The sequence below is a fragment of the Rhinolophus ferrumequinum genome, chromosome 7, assembly GCF_004115265.2.
Source record: "Rhinolophus ferrumequinum isolate MPI-CBG mRhiFer1 chromosome 7, mRhiFer1_v1.p, whole genome shotgun sequence".
Lineage (NCBI taxonomy): Eukaryota > Metazoa > Chordata > Mammalia > Chiroptera > Rhinolophidae > Rhinolophus > Rhinolophus ferrumequinum.
In genome coordinates this window covers 52,055,840-52,076,374 of record NC_046290.1, presented here as the reverse complement: position 1 = coordinate 52,076,374, position 20,535 = coordinate 52,055,840, and the positions used below count along the sequence as shown (strand labels likewise).

The window sequence follows — 20,535 nt, the reverse complement described above, 5'->3', positions numbered from 1 at the left end:
GTAAAAAGTATTATATTTACCCATAAATTTGCTATTTCTGTTGCTTTTCATTCCTGAAGTTTAAAGTTTCCCTCTGGTATCATTTCCCTTCTACATGAAGAACTTATTTATTTATTTTATTTATTTTTAGAGCAGGCAGTATAGTGGCAACAACTTCTTATTTTCCCTTCATTCGACAATACATTTATTTTGCCTTCATTCCTGTAGGATATTTTCACAGAATAAAGAATGCTGAGTTGACATTTTTTCAGCATTTAAAAAATGTTGTTCCACTGCTTTTTAGCCCCCATGACTTCTGATAAGAAATCCATAATCATTTGAATCATTTTGCCTCTATATGTGCCATTTTTCTTTCAAAAATTTTTAATTTTTAGCAGTTTGGTTATGATGCATCTGGACAGTGTTTTGTTTGTTTAGTTCCTCCTGTTTGGGATATACTGAGCTTCTTGAATCCTTACAGTCATGTCTTTTGCTTCATCCTTTATTTCTTTCAATATTTGGCTGCACCAATCTTTTTCTCCTTTCTGGGACTCTAAAAACACGCATATTACACCTTTGAATATTGTCCCATAGGTACATGAGATTCTGACTTTTTTCAGTCTTTTTTTCTGATATTCAGATTAAATAGTATGTAATGATCTTTAAGCTCACTGACTTTCTTCTGTCATCTCCATTTTGCAACTGAGTCCATCTAGTGAATTTTTTATTGCAATTATTTCAGTTTTCAGTTTGTACATATCCATTTGGTTCTCCCCACACACACACTCTAAAACATGCTTTATTTTTACTTAGAAATATATTATGGGGCGGCCAGTTTGCTTAGTGGTTAGAGCACAGTGCTCATAACGCCAAGGTGGCCGGATCAATTCCTCATGGGCCAGTGAGTTGCGCCCCCCACAACAAGATTGAAAATAATGACTTGACATAGAGCTGATGGGTCCTGGAAAAACACACTGTTCCCCAATATTCCCCAATTTAAAAAAAAAGAAAGAAATATACTATGAATATATTCCCAGGTAAGTACATATTGATTTACTTTATTCCTTTTTTAAAAAAGCTGTGGTAAAATACAAATAAAACTTAACATCTTAAGCATTTTCAAATGTACAGTTCAGTATTGTTAACTAAGTACATTCACATTGCTGTGCAATCAATCTTCAGAACTCTTTACATCTTGTGAAACTCTATACCCACTAAACAACTCCTCATTCCTCACTACCCCCATGGTCCTTTCTTATAGTTTATGCTTTTCTATAGATAATTCCTACATTTCCATTCATATGAAGAGTGTTCTTACTTCTTGGACTTTAGCTATAACAGCTGACTTAAAGTCACTGTCTGATCAGTCTTAACATTTGAGCCATCTTGAGGTTTGGTCTTTCTCGTGAACTGTTGAGACTGTCCTGGTTCTTTATATAGTGAACAATTTTGGATTATTCCTAAATGTTTTACGTATTGTAATTCACACGGTCCTATTCAAGTCTTTTGGTTGGTGTTTTTTCTATTGTTTTAGCTGCTGATCAAGCTGGTTGGTTCAGGCCATGCATTCTGACCTGCTATCGGCGAGCTCTGGTTTTATCACTTCAATTTCCAAAGGCTTTGCGGTGCTATTTGGATCTCTCTCCCATGTACATCATTCAGGTGGTCAAGTGTGGACCTCGTGGTGGTCTACATCGTCGATCGTTCTCAAAGACTTTAGTATGTTGTTTTGGGTCAGGTGCAAGCAAGAGCAGCTTAGAGCTGAGCCTATACACAGCTTTAGAATGATCTTTTCTTGACGCTCCTTTTCTCTGTCATTTCTCCCCCACTCTCCTGCTACCAAGAGCCTCTTTTCCTGGTTGTGTAGCAGAAAACTAGAAATCCAAGGTTTAATACCCCCTGCACTGTAATGCACTTCTTGTGACTGAGTCCACCTCAGGTGTAAAGTGTTGAGAGAATAGAGCGAGGCAAAAAGTAATGGGGCCTCTTCTTCAAGTTTTTATAGTCATCGAGTAGGAATTTTTTGTCAGAGTTTTAAGTGCCTATGCATCTGCTGCTGATGCTGTTACAGCAGGCGTGAAGCTACAGGGCTGAGGTTTGACTCGGGGCAAGACTAAGAGAGAAAAACACCCAGAGGATTTCCCCATCTCTATCCACCTCCAGGGGGTCTCCCTTCCCTGTCCTTTGTCCAATATTACTGAAAATATAATCCAATTAAGCTGATGCATTATAATGCAGAACTCATAGGAAAGTATTGGTATAAAAAAGCTGGCGATAACTATCATTTCCAGTTAAACACTGAAATAAATACAAATATATGTAGTAAGTGTAGATACCAAACAGACTATAATTGATATAATTTTTGAAGACAAGCTAAAAAATAGTTTTAAAAAAAGGCATAAGAATAAAACAACTATATGCTGTTTTCAAGAGACATACCCAAATCACTAGAACTCAAAAAATAAAAGGAGTGGCATAGATATACCAGGCAAATGCAAACCCAAAGGAAGTGGATCTCATCATCATGTTAGTATTAGGTAGAGTTGAATTCAAAACAAAAAGCATCAAATAGAATAATGTGAATTACTTTAGAATGAGAAAGGGTATAATCCACAATGAAGATACATAACTATCATAAACCTTTATGTGACAAATAATATAGCATCAAAGTACATAAAACAAAAACTTTAAATAAATTAACCAGAAAATACCACCCAATTCAACATGCTTCTCAGTTCTAGATAAACTGAACAAATTTGAGAGCAGAATTACATAGAGAATCTGCGAAGTATAACTGATGATTAAAATAATAATTATAAAATAAGACATGGAGGATGTTATTAATATAATCAATTTATCCAGGTTTTAATGCAGGGGTTAACCAAATAGTAATTAGTTTAAGGTTTTCAAACCATATAAATAACTTCTGTGGCAGATACTGTAAATTGGCTCCATTAAACAGGACTCCAACTCATTCGTAGCATTCTCTCCTGTAGACAAGAGCTGAAAAGCCATAGTCTGAATTTCTCCCATTCCCTTGGAGCTACAGTTCTGTATGGGACTGCCTTTCACCAAGAAGACATATCTGTGTGCGTCTTGGTCTTGGAAGGCAGAATTGAACTTTGTACGGTGAAGACCACATGGCTCCTCAGGCAGGAATCATCTTGTAATCTGGTTTCTCTTAAGTGGACCATCTAATCATCTTTGTGAATAACAAAGGAAAAGTGTTGCCCGCAACTAAGAACTTGGCCAAAACAAACCCAGCTACTTGACAATTTTAAAACTATCAAGTTTAGGTCAAAGAAGAAATCAAAATTGCAATTGTATCTTGTTTGGAAATTAACCACAATAAAAATATTGCCATTTATATGATTATAGCCATAGTTATATTTAGAGGAAAATTCAAAGCCTTAAAAACTTTTACTTACAAGTGTGGTTGTTAAACATGAGGATTCTAGAGTCAAACTGCCTTGAATACTCACTTACTCAGTGCTCAGAGCCTAGTTATGTATGATCACTCTTGATTCTACGAGAGAGAAGTTTTAATATTATTTTAGAGACTACCCCAAATTAGATTGTCTCCCTAAAATATGTAATGACATTAAGTATGTTCATAATATATTCAATACCAGTATTGTGTGATTTCTTACTAGGGCTATTTAGTCTAGGCACCTCTACCAGTCAGGCTCAAACAACAAGTATATCATTTTGTAACAGATATTTGATATCCATAAGCATTTTATAGTTTATGAGGCCCTTTCCCATTCATTTTCTAGGTGACCCTTACAATCATCATATGAGATAAACATCCTTAGAATAATGCTATGAAATAAGCAAGGCATTTATTACTATTCTGATTCAAATTTTACAGAGGAAAAAAATCAAGTCCCAGACATATTTTATATGACTTCTTTAAAGGTACTAAAGGGCAGGGCCAGGCAGGACCAGAGGCGGTCTGCTGACTCTGTGTCTAGTGATCTTTGCACTGAGCCACGGAGCCTTAGTTGTATGAACATCAGATGCAGTGTCGCTCATATTACAATTAATGATCAGGCACGTCATAATTAGATGAATGTCCTTGGAGCCTCAAAAAAGGCTTAGTGCTATTGGATCCATCAACAACTGCTATCTGACTAAGATTATCATGTTTTTGTACCTACAGTGAGAGAACATTTTAGAACTTAGCTTGTATACTAACACCTAAGCTATTGATCATTGGAAAATTGTAGTGCTCAGATCACGAAGCAGAGTTAGTACCAGGGAATAGTTCCATTATTTCCCTTCCTGATTATGCTATAGACTGTGTTGAATATTATTTAGAATATAAAATACCATTACAGCTTGAGGTAATGGTATTTTACGAACTGCTTGAGGCATCATGCATGCTCTTTATAAACATTCCTTTAAATCTCCTAACACATAAACGCAACTTTAAATGGTTGCTTTTGCCTGATATTCTGTTAAAACGAAATCCAAACAGTTTGGAGAAATTAAAGGTCCATTGGTATTTGCAGAGATGCTTCTTCTGATGAATAAGAATTTGAAGGCGTTATGACGATGGTTCTCAAAACTCGAGTCTTGAACTATTTGCATCAGAATCACTTAATGATACTCATTTCATAAATACAGTTTCCTCTCTACTTTCTGCTAAATTTTGCTGAAACTAAAAACTGCTCTAAAAATAAAGTCTACCTTAAAAAAAATGAATCTAGATATAAACCTTACATCTTTCACAAAATTAACTCAGAATGGATCATAGACCTACGTGTAAAACGCAAAACTATAAATCACCTCAAGGATAACAGAGGAGAAAATCTAGATGAGCTTGGGTATGTAACGCCTTTTTAGATACAACAGCAAAGGCATGATCCATGAAAGAAATAGCTGATAAGTTGGCCTTCATTAAAATTAAAAACTTTTGCTCCACCAAAGACACTGTCAAGAGAATGAGAAGACAAGCCACAGCCTGAGAGAAAATACTTGCAAAAGACATAGCTGATAAGTGACTGTCATTCAAAATATACAAAGAATTCCTAAAACTCAACAATAAAATGAACCACCCAATTAAAAAAGGGGAAGAAGGACAGAAGGACTGAACACACACCTCACCAAAGAAGACATACACACAGTAAATAAGCGTATGAGGTCTGACAAGTTCGTGAACTTGTTGCAACGATGTTGCTAACCATTTTTGGTATCAGAGGGATTATGCATTATGAGTTTGTATCAACTGGACAAACAGTTAACCAAGTTGACAATTTGGAAGTGCTGAAAAGGCTGCATGAAAAAGTTAGACGACCTGAACTTTTCACCAACTATTCAAGGCTCTTACCTCTGACAATGTACCAGCTCACATGGCACTGCCTGTGATGGAGTTTTCAGCCAGTAAACAAATAACTGCATTGGAACACCCTCCCTACTCACATGATCTGGCCCCCAATGACTTCTTTAGCTGAAGATAAAGGAAATATTGAAAAGAAGACATTTTGATGACATTCAGGACATCAAGGGTAATATAATGACCGACTCTGATGGCCATTCCAGAAAGAGTCCCAAAATTGCTTTGAAGGGTGGACTAGGCACTAGTGGCTGGTGTCGGTGCATAGCTTCCCAAGGGGAGTACTTCGAAGGTGACCATAGTGACATTCATCAGTGAGGTATGCAGCACTTTTTCTAGGATGAGTTTGCGAACTTAATTGTCAGCCCTTGTATGAAAAGATGCTCAGAATCATATATTATTAAGAAATTGCAAATTAAAACAAATGAGATACTACTACACACCGATTAGAATGGCCAAAATCCAAAACACTGACAACACCAAATGCTGACAAGGGCATGAAGCAACAGGAACTCTCATTGTTCTCGTGAATGGAAAATGGTATAGCCATTTCCATTACTTTGGAAGACAGTTTGGCGGTTTCTTACAAAACTAAACATACTCTTGACATATGTTCTAGCAATCACACTCTTTGGTATTTACCCAAATGAACTCAAAACTATGTCCACACAAAAACCCACACAGATATTTATAGTAGCTTTATTCATAATAACCAACACTTGGACATAATTACAATGTCCTTCAGCAGGTAAAAGCATAAACTATTGTAATATCCAGAGAATGAAATGTTATTCAGTGCTAAAAAATAAATGAGACATCAAGCCATGAAAAACACAGAGGAAATTTAAATACATATTACTGAGTGAAAGAAGACAATCTGAAAAAGATATACTATATGATCCCAAATCCATGACATTTTGGAAAAAGCAAAACTATGAAGATAGTAAAAAGATCACTGGTTGTCAGGGGTTAGAGAAAAGAGATGAACATGCAGAGCACAGAAGGTTTGTAGGCAGTGAAAGTACTCTGTGTGATACTATAATAGTGGATACATGTCATTATACATTTGTCAAAACCCATAGAATGTACACCACCAAGAGTGAAGACTAACATATGTACTGTGGGCCTTAAGTGACGACGTAGGGTATCCACTATGACAGCTGTGGCACTCTGACGGGGGATGTCGGTAGTGAGGGACGCTGGGCTTGTGCGAGCAGGGGGAGGTACATGGGAACTATCTGTACTTTCTGCTCCGTGAACCTAAAACTGCTTTTTTTAAAAAGTCTACTTAAAAAAATCATAAAGTTCCCTGGGACCCACGCCAGACCTACTGAATCAGACAGAATCTTGGAGAGGGGTTATGATCTAAGGAATACGATTTTTAGCAAATTTGTTTGGAGACAAAAATCACTCACCATGTAGGGAAAGGTAAGAAAAGGAAAGGGGAGAGAAAAATGGGAAAGAAGAAAGGAGGACAGAAATTAATGTTGATGGATATCCCTGTTGTGAACTAACCTGAGAGATTTGAATTCAGTTAAGCCCGAGTGACCTAGAAATATGTGTTTAAAAACCTCCTTAGGTGATTCAGATGAAGGCAGGGACATCTCTACATCCAGTGAGGGAGCCTCATGGAAGTGAGGTTTTAAAAAAAGGAGCTTGAAGCTGAGAAGCAGGCTAAAATAAATGGCACACAATATTTCTGATGTAGAAATGAGACTGTTCCAATGTCAAAAAAAAAAAAAGACGATATAGTCAAAGACAATGAAGGGAGTATGTGAAGAAAGTACAAAGCGACTAGAGGAAAGCACTCTTCCTCCCAGATGCAGTAATTATTCTGCAGGAAGGAGGCCCGGCAGGGTGTCTCATGAAGTCAAGCAGGTGCAACTTCCTCACCATGATATCACAGAAACAAGGCAGATGACAAGTTATCTTCAGGGAGGAAGTCTCAAAGGTAGATCAGGTAGTAAAGCTCTGCCATGCCAAGTGGAGAGAGTAGTAGTTTCTAAATGCCACAATATAAGGCATTTATTGTGAACAGACAAAAACAATTGGCAGGTTTGGGGGATAAAAATCAGGTTATACCATGGGTGAGGAAAAAAATGGATTTTTTTAAGACGACATTTAAAATTTATTAAGTCATTGAGTGTGCCCATGAAATAGCACCTGTAACTAGGGTAACTATATAATCTGTTATTCAGAACAGGGCACCTTTGAGTAAAAGAGCCTTTTAATAAATATGCCAGGAAAACAGACAGAGACCAGGACTGTCCCAGGCAAACTAGAATGGGTATCCCCCTAATCGTAATACATCTCTGGACATTAATAAACCTAACAATAATCACATATAGGAATCTCCCTTATTTGTGGCGGTTGTGTTCCAAGACCTCCAGTGGATGCCTGAAACCATGGATAATACTGAACCTTATATATACCGTGTTGCTTTCTGTACATACATACCTTTTCACTTAAAGAAGCGCTTACGGCTTCTCTTTGGCATATATGAATTGCCAGCATCACTACTCTTGCATTTGGGGGCCATTATTAAGTATCATAGGGGTTAGTTGAGCACAAGCACGGTGATACCTCAACAGTCTATCTGATAACTGTGACAGCTACTGACTGACAGACGGGGAGCATATACAGCAATGATACACTGGACAAAGGGATGGTTCACATCCTGGGTGGGATGGAACAGGACTGCAAGAGATTTCATCACATTGCTCAGAACGGTGTGCAATTTAAAACTTATGAATTGTTTATTTCTGGGATTTTCCATCAAATATTTTCAGACTGCAGTTAACTGCGGGAACCTGAAACCATGGAAAGCAGAACTGTGGATAAGGGGGGAACAACTATATGAACTAGAGTGTTCCAAAGAGGAATTGACAGTAATTATAAAGTTAGAGACCACAGATGGTATTAAGTTCCTTTCTCTCTCTACCCAGATCCTTGGTGTGGAATATTAAATAGCACTTTTATAATTCCATAGCACAGCAGTAATTAATATTGATCGTAGAACTTAGTAAATGTCAACATTAATTTGTAGACCACATTGGATTCAATCTAGTCTCTACTCTGGAATTCATGCAGCGGGCAGTTTCACCAGCTCCATCACCACTATAAACCATGACAACAGGCTCAAACTTGGACAAATTGTCAGGAGAAATTTTTATTTTATTTTTTTTAACATATATAGTACTTACGTGTGGACCTCAACTCCCTAGTGAAATGGTGTCCTGATTATGAAAAGATAAAGTCTTTCATTGGGTTTCTAACCTGAAAGAGTTTGGTTTTTCTTTTCTCTGTCAAAAAACATTGGGAGTCTACCATATGTCATGCTTTGCCCTAAGTGATAGATAAAGCAGGGAAGAGAGAGACGAAATGACTCTCAATCCAATGACAAATATGGTTTAGTCATTTGTAATCACTGAGACCAGTAGTTCACAAACCACTGCACATTAGATTTGAGGGAGCTTTAAAAAAAAATCCTGGGAGGCCGGTTGACTCAGTGGTTGGAGGGCAGTGCTCATGGCACCAAGGTCGCCAGTTCGATTCCCACATGGACCAGTGAGCTGCGCCCTCCACAACTAGATTGAAAGCAGTGACTTGACATAGAGCTGATGGGTCCTGGAAAAACACACAGTTTCCCAATATTCCTCAATAAAAATTAAAAAAAAAATCCTACGCATTGCCACATAAAAACCATACACATGAATGTTCACAGCAGAATTATTCATAATAGCCAAAAAAAGAAACAACCCGAAAGTGCATACGCTGATGAATGGATAAATAAAATATGGTAAATACATAAAACAGAGTAGTTTTCAGCAGTAGAAAAGAGTGAAGTACTGTTACATGCCACAACATGGCTGAACCTTGAGACAGGTATGTTAAATGAAAGAAGCCAGATACAAAGACCACATATGGTAGCATTCTGTTCATATGAAGTATGAGTATAAGCAAATCTATAGAGACAGAAAGCAGATTAGTGGCTGTCCAGGGTTGGGGATTTGAGGGAGGAATGAAGAGTGACTGCTTATGAGTGTAGGTATCTTTTTCTAGGGTGATGAAAATGTTCTAAAACTGTAACCATCGGAGAAATGCAAATCAAAAGCAAAATGAGATATCAATATCACTTCACATTTGTTAGGATGGCTATTATCGAAAAGATAAGTAATAACAAGTGTTGGTGACGGTGTGGGGAAAAGGGGAACCCTTGTGTACTGGTGGCGGGGAGGTACGCTGGTACACCTACTATGGAAAACAGTATGGGGTTCCTCAAAAAATTAAAAACAGAACTATCATATGATCCAGCAATCCCACTTCTAGGTATATATCCAAAAGGAATGAACTAAGTATCATAGAGATGCTATCTCTAACTTTAGAACTGCTCAGTTTGGTATCTGGAGTATGTACCCAGTCAATTGCGTCTTTCCGGCTGGTCTCCACGGCATCTATGAAGTCTACGTTGGTCGCTGGGACTTGGCCACTACTCTCCCGTCCACAACTCCGTTACTTGGCTGGAAATGCCCCTCACTTAGAAACGCAGTTAGCCGTGCTGGTCTTCTCCCAAACTTGGAGGAAGTTTGACCTCCTGCCAACTGGCTGGCTGACTGACGTCCTGCTTCATGTTAGAGAATCTGCCTTGTAATGTTTCACACTGTCACTTGCCCGACACTCTACTGCCACTGCCAGGAGACAATGCACCTGGAATCCTCACCTGCTTGAATGTTGACACTGACCTGGGCAAGCCAGAGATGGCCCGGAATGTCCACTTGGACATCAGCAGTGATTGCTGGTCCCTGTAGCTCCCTCAGGCCTGGGTGTGACACTCCTGGATTCATCTCCTTTTCTTGCTGGCCTGCCAGTAAGGTCATCTTTGAAATCTCATTAGAAAGAATATAAAACATTTACAGTCATATAGTATATTGAAACATTGTTTAAAAAGTATTGTTCTTTTTTAAAAAGTAAATTCCAACTAATTCTTTTTTGATACACTTTTGAGAATTTCACTATTATGTTAATATTTCTGGAGGGATGGTAGAATGAATTAAATTACATCCTACTCTAACTCCAAAATGGTGGGGAATCAGAGACTAAAATGTGACTCCAAAGTGTAGCAACCACCTGCTCTTCATCAACTTGGGGAACCTATATTGACTCCCATGTCCAGGGGTCACAGTTAGGGTCACTGTAGGAAATAATCTACAGAAGGAATTAGATATATGCCCATAAAACGTGTGGGAGACATTTAACTGAGCAGGAATAATAAATGGGTGGGAAATAAGATGGAGAGCCTTTGTGCAAGATCGTTATTTGGAAACAAAAAGTACATGGATATGAGAAGCCAGATTTTAAGTGCTGTAAAAATCTCAGGGACACAGGAGCACTTGTTACCCTAAATATGAAAGGAAGGATCGCTGTTACGTGTATGAATCAACAAAGCTATAACGTTCAATACCAGAGTGACCATGCATTTGCTATATTGGTTAATAGAAAGGTCCAAAATGAATAAGCTCAGTTTTGTGTATTTCAGAGGAGCAGTAATCTTGGTTCCTTAATTAAACCTTAAAAGTAACAATTGCCAGTTAGTTAAAAACCCAAAAAGTCAACAAAAAATATATAATTTATAGCAAGTATTCATTAAATGTTTATTACTTGAATGACAGATAATTTCATCCAACAATCTTTAAATTGTTTAAAACTGACAATATTTAACTTTTCAAATTTCATATGACTTTATTCCTTCTGTGGTCTAGTTCTGAAAGCTTGATATGTCTATTTCCTGTTAAAAATGCTTATAGTGAATAAATTGGTGGGACTATAAAATTATCTTAGTTCAAATGTAAAGGTAAATTCTTGCCAGACATTTCACCCAGTTGCAAATTATCTAAACTGACACAAATAAAAATATAAATTAAATTTTTAGAGCACTCTCTAAAAACTCATTAACTGCACATCAGGTTTTGATTTTATGTGACGCTTACTGGCCATGAAATTTTCTAATTACATAAGAGACACCTTAATATTCAAAAGTGTTTATATTTTAACACGATGGGAACCTGAAACAGACTTTCTACACAAAAGCTCTCAGTTTCCAATAGGAATATCCCATTGTCATGTTTTATGCTCACACAAAGATGGACTGTCATGGAGAGTTGTTTTGTACAGTGGGTGTTCTTTTTATTCTGTAGTTTTTGTTCAAAATGTAATCTTCATTTTAATCAGGAAGAGAAGTCTGTAATTTCTTCCATTTCAAACTGGTCTGTCCACTTTTGCAGGTCCTTTACATCATTTATCGTCCATAACGTTGCAAAACACTTTAGCCTTTTCCTGGAGAGAAAATAAAACACTACTTATTTTATAAATGAAAGTGTTGGGGGACAATACATCTCACTGAAAGCTATGAAAAGCCTAGGACATTAGAACACCAGGCAGGGCTCTGTGGTTAGGAAGCTGTCAGGCTTCTGGGGAAAGGAGTTGTCAGCGCTGCTGCCATAACCAAAGGACCAAGGTTATTGATCAGCACTACAGCCTCCGGGCAGGGAGGGCCCAGCTTCCTTCCTCTTCTAACTCCCGCTAGGGGCTGTGTGTGCTCCCAGGATGAAAAGCCAAACTGATTTAATAAAATAAAGCCAGCTCATGAAAGAGTAAAATGCCAACATAACACAGACCTGCTTTTTTGTGCAGAAAGCAGCCAACGTAAGTGTTACGGGTCTGGAGCCGTCTCTGAGTTCCAATTACTGCTCCACCCGCTGTGTGACTCTGGTTTCCTGATCGGTTTCCTATCCTTGCTTGGCCTCATTTCCCCCAATTATAACATGTGTATCACAACAGTACCTATCTCACAAGGTTGTCAAAAGGAGTGAGTTAATGAATATAAAGAAATAAGAACAATAACTGGGACAGTGTCTGGGCTGCTGCAAATGACTACCCAGACTTGTTTCTGTGCCCAGTAAGCATTCAATAAACTATCAATTAGCTATCACAACAAACCAACATCAACGTGTAAGATTTGGTTCGCTTTCTTTAATGTGGCCAATAGAATCGATGAGTTAACCACTTTTAGTGAAAAAGTAAAACAACAAATACAGTATCCTGATAAACAGATTCTATCCCAATGCAACCTCTTCCTACAATTCTGTCTTGTCAAGATAACTTTCTAGATTTCAAAATGTCACATAACAGTTGGAAAAGTTAAAATATTTATAAATAATCTGTGAATTTTACTGCTCTTGCTTTATAGGCTATATAGTAGCAACAAGTATAAACTATCATATTTTATTGCCACCTTGCAATGTATCTTTTGTAGTAGGGTTTTATTCTAGTTTTTTTAGAGAAAGAGAAAAATAATAATAAGACAATAAAAGAGGATTTAAAGTTGTTTTTGGACTTTGCAAAGAACTAGAGCTAATTTTTTAAACTCTCATAGATGATTACTTTTCTCTCTGGAAAAATTTTATTAATCTATTTTGTAACATAATTAGAAATAGGCCATCACTGACTATACCGTGTTTCCCCAAAAATAGCCGGACAATCAGCTTTAATGTGTCTTTTGGAGCGAAAATTAATATAAGAAAATTAATATATAATATAATATATAATTAATTATATATTATACTTAATTATAATATATAATATTATATATTATACCCAGTATTATGCTATATTTATTATATTATTATATTATATTATATATATTATATTATACCCGGTCTTATGTTATAGAAAAATAAGACTGGGTCTTATATTAATTTTTGCTCTAAAAGATGCATTAGAGCTGATTGCCCTGCTAGGTCTTATTTTCGGGGAAACATGGCATCATTTGCTTTTAATATGGCATTAAGGAAATGATCTAGAAGATAATGTCAATAGAAAAATCGATATGTCATTTGTAGTATTCTAGCACTTTGGACCTGGTCAACCACCATTTACCATTGCAAGGTGCAGAGTGCAAGGCAAAACTGCAAGAGGAAAAAAGGAAAAAGAGAAGTTGGTTGCACAACTCTACTTTAGTACACAACTTGGCAATTGTTTCTTTAACTGATAATAAGTATTAGTATTTCAATATTTAAATTTGGTAACGATTTCCAGACTTAAAAAAATATTCTTAGAGTATGGTGGGCGGCCAAGATTTTCTATTTGACAGACAAATCTGTCCACTAAGTCACATGGTTACTGCCCAGGACACCTACCTCAGGCAGGTCAGACTCTTCAGATAGAGCAGGGGTAGGACTGGCTGAGGAGCTAAGGACTGTAATTTCTTATTTATTCATGTGATATTTTCCTAAGAATATCATCTTTCTGAAGTACAGCTCAGGTTCATATTAAGATTAGTTTACATACTGACTACATACTTGCTGGGTATGAAGGGCAAAGGGTGGGCTGCATGCACATGAGCATTCTAGGTGACAGAGAGAAATCAAGTTTATAAGGAAAAATTTGTCACAACAAATCCACAAAGTAAGTGACATCTGGACACTAATTACAATTACCTAGTTACATAACACTATTATTTTCATTCATGTCCTGACAGAATTCTTAATTCCTGCATGCAACCACTGTACATCTGAATGCAGTATGTGGAAAAAAGAGGTACCCTACAGGTTTTATATATTGAGTTTTCTTTTAGTAGTCTTTTGTATACACGAATGTTTTAAGCAACTAATGTGTTGCCACAAATAAGGAGTTAATTATTCAGAAAAATGACTGAAAAAACAATTTAGGAACTTAATAGATAAAGATCTGACTAGAGAAGAAAATTGAGTTCATATGAATTTTGAGAAGGGCTGTTTTCATTTTATTGTAATTAAATGTTTCAGAATATTTGAAGAAGTGCTTAAAGGTAGATCTGATATTCACATACAGGACAAGCCTCTTCCTTGGACAACTTGGAAGATTTCATTATAAATCAAAACATACAGAACAAACATTCTGACCTTTTCATGTTTACTAATCGTTCCAGCTCTTTTGACTTGCTAGCTGCTGTCTTTAAAATTTCTCCAGGAACATCTGCTAGTTTAGCCACATTTAGTCCATAACTCCTTGCTGCAATTCCTCTAGTTACTTGATAAAGAAAAGTGACAAAATCAGGGACTTCTTCACCTACAAAAGCAAAAAGGAGATTTAAAAAAAACCCATGCCTGAAAGTTTAAAGAAACTGGAGGATTAAAGAAGACATGTAAGTTCCTATAACCTTACTAAAATTTACAATCTGAAAAAGAAACCCATTGTTCCTAATCACCTGTTAGCACCTTTGATCAATTTTACATATTTAGAAAAAGGGGAAGTACTGTTTTGAAAATGTTTTTGCATTGAGGATCTTTTAGCTCACTTATAATGTTTTTTTTAAACAATGGTCTATTGCAAGCTAAGAAGTATGTAATTTTATGCTGCTTGCTGAAATTTTTGAACTGAATTCTGTATCAAAAAGAGAGTGGTTTTGATATATGGTACAATTTCTCCTTTAAAAACAGATTTTAAAAAAGTGTTATTCCAGTGAGAGAAGGTATTCAAACAGTCTTGTATGTAATGCATTCTGTAAAGTAACATACATAAAAGTTTTTTTCTAAAAGTGCTAGAAACGAAACAACAAAAACAGATAAGGAAATACTACGTCGCACAGTTTAAGTAAGATTGAGAAATTCTGGTTTATTAAATATCCTACCATGTTTCCCCGAAAATAAGACCTAGCCAGACCATCAGCTCTAATGCGTCTTTGGGAGCAAAAATTAATATAAGACCCAGTCTTATTTTACTATTATATATCATAAGACCATGTCTTATGATATATAACAAATTAATATACTATACTATACTATACTATACTATAATATAATACTGGGTCTTATATAAGACCAGGTTTTATATTAATTTTTGCTCCAAAAGACTCATTAGAGCTGATGGTCTGGCTAGGTCTTATTTTTGGGGAAACAGGGTAGTTAACCACGAGTTTATATATAGAAGTGGATGCTGTTCAGTACCACCCAGATCCCACTCAGGATTGAAGGGTTTATTGCCCCAACTGTGAGGAAGGTTGTTAGCCTGCAACTCTCCGCTGTATGCCCTTTAGGAATTGCCTCAGCTGAACAGAGCTGCTTCATCCAAGGTCCCGATCCGCAGTCTTGAGCAGCCTGCATCCAGTGTGACTGGTTGCTATGGGAGTTGGTAGGTAGCCTCTACTAAGGCCACCAAAGACCCCTGCCTCCTGGTGTTCATGACCTTGTATCATTTCCTCTACTTCAGTGACTTGCTTCTCATGCACAGAATATGGCAAAAATGATGGAGGTCACTTCCGAGATTAGATTACAAAAGATTGTGGCCTCTGTCTTGGGTACTCTCACTTTCTTGTTTGTTTGCTTGCTCCGAGGGAAGCTAGTTGACACGTTGTAGGCTGCGCTATGGAAAGGCCCATCTGGAAAGAAACTGATGTCTCTGGCCAACAGTTAGTGAGGGCCTGGAGGCCAGCCAATAGCCACGTGATCGAACTTGGAAGTAGATATTCCAAGGCCTGCCAACAGGCATGTGTGGTGCGCTGGGAAGTGGACTGCACCAGTCACACCCTGAAGTGACTGCTGCCCCGGCCAATACCTTGCTTGTCGCCTAGTGCGAGACCGTGAGGCAGAGGTGTTCAGCTCAGCTGCCCGTGGATTCCTGGCCCACAGAAATTATGAGATAATAGTGTTTGCTGCTTTTAATCTGCTATGTTTTGTGGTAATTGGTTATGCTACAATAGAAAACTAAGAAAGGGTGTAAGGCCTGGTTCCCTCACCCCAAGTTGAGGTAAGTCGGAAGACCATCCCAGCCCCAAAGATCTCCGTAGGGTTAACTGAAGCCTTATGGCTACAACACAGCCCAGCCCTGCCCCGTCCTGCCCTCAGGTGCTCACCATGACAACACTCCCCAGTGAACCTCTGGCACACAAGTCTCAGATTCGGCTTCCCGGGAAACCCAGTCCACCACACATATACACGCATATGAATTAAAAACTGTTAAAGAATTGGTATATAACAAAATACAATACTACAAGCACAATGCTGTATATAGTTAATCTTTGATAAATCAAATCTAAAGCACCTGAGCAATATGCAGCTTTTATTATGAAATTCAAAATCACTGCACTAAAAATGTCCCAGATGAACCAGATTTGCAATGATTTCCGAGACCCTAGTACACTTATTGCAAGTTTATCAAGAGCTTTTTCTCACACATTATTTCATTTGATAAATGTGTATGCTTTATTCTTTTATTAGCTAAAAACTAAAAAGCCAAAAGAGTGAACACAACAGAGAAACAGGATTATGGAATTTTCCTTAACCTCCCCGAAGAATTCAGCAACTGGCAAATAATAGCTTTCTAAGGGTGGGTGCTGGAAGTGGGAGGTGAAAAGAATGCCGACACTCTTAGGAAGACATAGACTGAAACTTATATTATAAAGCACTAAGAATACCTTTGCCTCCAAATAAAAACTTAAGGAACACAAAGAAGAGCTGAGGAAGTGGGTGGGAGCAGACAAGGAAAGAAGCATGTAGAAACCCATGTGTGCTAACCTGGATAATTCTCTGTTACTCTGCAATGCTCACAAGACGAAAAGTGAACAGCAGTAGGCAATCAAAACAGCAAACTCTTCTCATCTTTAAGATAGAAATATTTTCTTTATCACTTCAACTGGGTTAGTCCTAACTGTTCTACCTACCTCCAGCCTCTTCCTCTCTAATCTAGCCTCATGTTGGTCTTTCTACAAAAAGACTCATTCATCTGTCTGTCCATTTATGCATCCATGCATCCACCCACCAACCCACCCACCCTTCCATCCATCTTTTTCTCAAGGCCTATGAAATGCCACAAAACCTCCTTACTTCAACATTGCTTTGATGATGGCATTTTTCTTTTTTTGCTTTATATATAATATACAACATATATAATATGTAAAGTTATAAAATGCTTGTTACATTTAATATAGCTATCAAATATAGCTAAATTACATAAAATACGTTCTGAATAACTTGTTAACATACTTCAGTACAGTTGCTGAATTTATCATGATATGCCAGTCTGTACTTTAGTATTAATTATGGTAATTCTTACACCATCAAAGTAAATAATGTGCCCACTCTTCCATAATCACCTGGGGGAACTTTTTATTAGTTATGTTCTACCTCAAGACTGTCCTTCATCCCTTTTGTATGGGAAAGGGAGGGAAGAAAGGAGGGAGGGCGGGCGGGTGGAAAAGAGGGCAGGAAGGAGGGAGGGAATGTACGTGTATAATGGAAATGTGGAGGCAGAGAGAGCCAGGTGGGAAAGAAAACGGCAAAAACAACTCATTTCTGCACAGCTTCACAATACAAGTTCTTGGTAAGGACTTTACTTACAACCTATGACCATTTCTTAAATGGATATTATTAAAAAGCTTATCTGACACGGCTTAGAATCATTTAAAGTAGTAATTCATGTTTCTGCTTGTTACAGGGAGGCTTACCAAATCTGTTTTAAAACCAAACTTCTATAGGCAGTTATTAAAGAGATGTGTCCTGATCAAATAGCTTCTGAAGTCACTTTTAGGATAGATTCATATAAATTAAGAGGCGGATGAGGTTAGGTGACTTGTACAATATTTGATAGACTGGAATAGCCTGAAACACAGGTTCCTTGCTGCTGGTCACCGCTCTACCTACCACACCATGGAAAATAGATAAACATACTATCTTGAAGCCACCCAAAAGGGTATTTGGGGCATTTTACTGATGATCTATGTAATGGCCTCTAATTTAGACAGAAGAGGAGGTAGGTTAGAGGTAATGGATGAAGCATAGAGATAGCCAGGAATAAAATTGGAAGTGAGCAAGCAATGGAGCAATGCTTCAAATTTTTAAGTGAAAATGATTTTCAACTTAAAATTCTAGTCTTAGCTAAACTGTAATCAAGTATGATGGTATAATGGAGACATTTTCATTCATGCAAAGTCTCAAAAATTTTACCTCCTTTAGTTATTATTACTAGCCTATCTAAAATCTATTCCACCTTTAAGAAAACCCTGATTAATAAAGGAGTTAACGCCCTGACCATGTAACTCAGGGAAGCGTGTTCTCAGATGCAGCTCCAAAACTTGATCCTGATTACAGTCTAGGCTGATCAGTCACCCCTGCTCTTCTCACTTCTAAGAACTGGTTCAAGAATGAGCATGTGATTCAATTCTGAAAATGAGATGGGACCATGATGAGTTGCCAATGGGCATCTGAAAAAAGTTCCCTTTCTCCTAAGAGTCACAGGAAATGCTGATTTCTTCTCTTCTTTTGGACATTGTCAATTCTGGATGTGATGCCCATAAGAGATGCAGCCAGTCTTGCCACCAGCCTGATGATGGAGCAAGTAGGGCTGAAGTCAGAGCCCGGAGAATTGAAAAGAAGAGGAACTGAAGCCCACTTTTCCTTGGATGTTTCTGTAATGGGAGATTATATATACCTTTACTGTTTGAGCCAGTGTGAGTTCAAGTGTTGTTACTTGCAATCAAATGCACAGTAGAGAGGGTAAGAGATTTCCTAGGATGATGGTAAAGGCAGGTCTTAGGACAACAGCTGGGCAGGCCTACAAGCAGGAAAAGAAAGAGTTCCAGGAGGAATGACCCCAATGGGGAAATGGAACAGTAGGTTCAATAGTATGGGAAAATGTCTATAGAGAGGCGTTTTACGAAGCTACTGGAGGATACAGGAAGATTCGGATACATACTCAAATAAAACAATGAAATGAAAAAATAAAAACAACGCAATTATTACCTTCAAGAAAACAGAAAAAGTTGTAAAAGAAAGAAAATGCACTTGTCTCCCTAGCTGGTTCATGAGTAAGTAATACTTACTGGCAACAATAGTGAAAACAATGAATATGAATGAAACAGAAAATGTGAAACAACTCTACCGGGGGGACAGAAGAAGGGAAAGCTGAAGACCTCCATCTAACAAAATGAGAAGTCAATCAGTATTATATCAAGTTGGTGAACTAAGAAAGAGGAAAATAAGCATACCATGGGGAAATATAAAAGAAGTGCATGAAAGAGTTGAAAGCATTTGCTTTCAGACTGGGATGGGGAGAGAGCATGGAATGAAGGGACAGAAGCAAGGGACTGCTGCCTGTTGGCTCGAGCCTTTAAGCATCACTTAACTTTTAAAATTACGTTCACGAACAAAATTTCAAATCAATAAAATCAAATGCCAAAACACTTGATACATAAGGCTCGGGGTTAGCAGTGAGCTCACATCAAACCTTTATCACTGGCCCTTCCGGATCGGGGAACTCGATTTCGTGTATCCCACTGGGTTTTAGCTTATAAGCTCCTCCCGTCACTTTGGATGCAGATTAATAGGCACAAAACTGATTCCACGAGAGAATTTATGATGTGTTTTTCAAGACTGCATAGTGGCGAAAGGCAAGCATTGCCTAACGTTACTTTATCTTAGGTCCAGTGCTTTGTTTTATTTGGGCTAGGTGCCTGATTCCTTTTTCAGGTCCATTCTTATTCCTTTCCAAAATAAAATTTGGACTCTTGATGTCTTAGATAATGGATTTTCCATTATTGCACATCAACTGTGTAAACCATCAGTGGCCTACAGGCTGGTAGCTTTCAAAAATTACTACCACAGGAAAAAAATTATGCTAAAATCTACTGCGTTACATATAGCACTTGAATTTGTTTCTCTTGGCTAGTGGTGTTCTTTGCCATGAAATGTCTCATTTCTGTGATATTAATAGTAAGTGGAAAGGCTAGGAAGAATACTGTAGATCCCACATAGCAGTTCTTGCAGAACTGCCCTAGAAGAGAATTGCCGAGAGACAACAAGGGTTCAGCCCCCACCCAGGTGGCCAACGGGCAAGCCACTTCACCTGTCTTCAATTTCCTTACCAAAGTAAGATAAAACATGTTCACTATAGCATATGGTCCTTAGTAATTAACATTAAATGATATTTTGGGAAATGCATATTGGGCATCTTAAAACACTACACTCTGCATTTGATTGTTAGGATCTCTTTCCTGAGGTAACTCGGAGAGAAAACACCGAAGTGTCCCCCAGCCTCACCCTCTTCTTCTACAAAAATGAGATATGGAAGAGCAGGGAAAGACTCAGAGATGGCAAGGGTAAACGTGAATTCTATTTGACCCAAAGCTTAGAGAAAATTAATTTGGACAAATGTCATTTATAATCAACATTCACAGCTTTTATTACTAA

General features: G+C 37.6%; 1 protein-coding gene across 2 annotated transcripts in view; it reads right to left on the bottom strand.

Annotated features, from left to right (window-relative positions):
* Positions 1-6,223: 6,223 nt before the first annotated feature.
* MSH3 (mutS homolog 3) overlaps positions 6,224-20,535 on the bottom strand; it is a 141,119-nt gene continuing 126,807 nt past the window's right edge. For both annotated transcript variants that reach the window (XM_033110824.1, XM_033110825.1), the window contains exons 23-24: positions 14,257-14,422; positions 6,224-11,650 (exon numbers count right to left, since the gene is read on the bottom strand). In XM_033110824.1, coding sequence (XP_032966715.1) covers positions 11,542-11,650; positions 14,257-14,422 — 275 coding nt within the window. In that variant the 3' untranslated portion in view covers positions 6,224-11,541. The remainder of the gene's footprint in view (positions 11,651-14,256; positions 14,423-20,535) is intronic.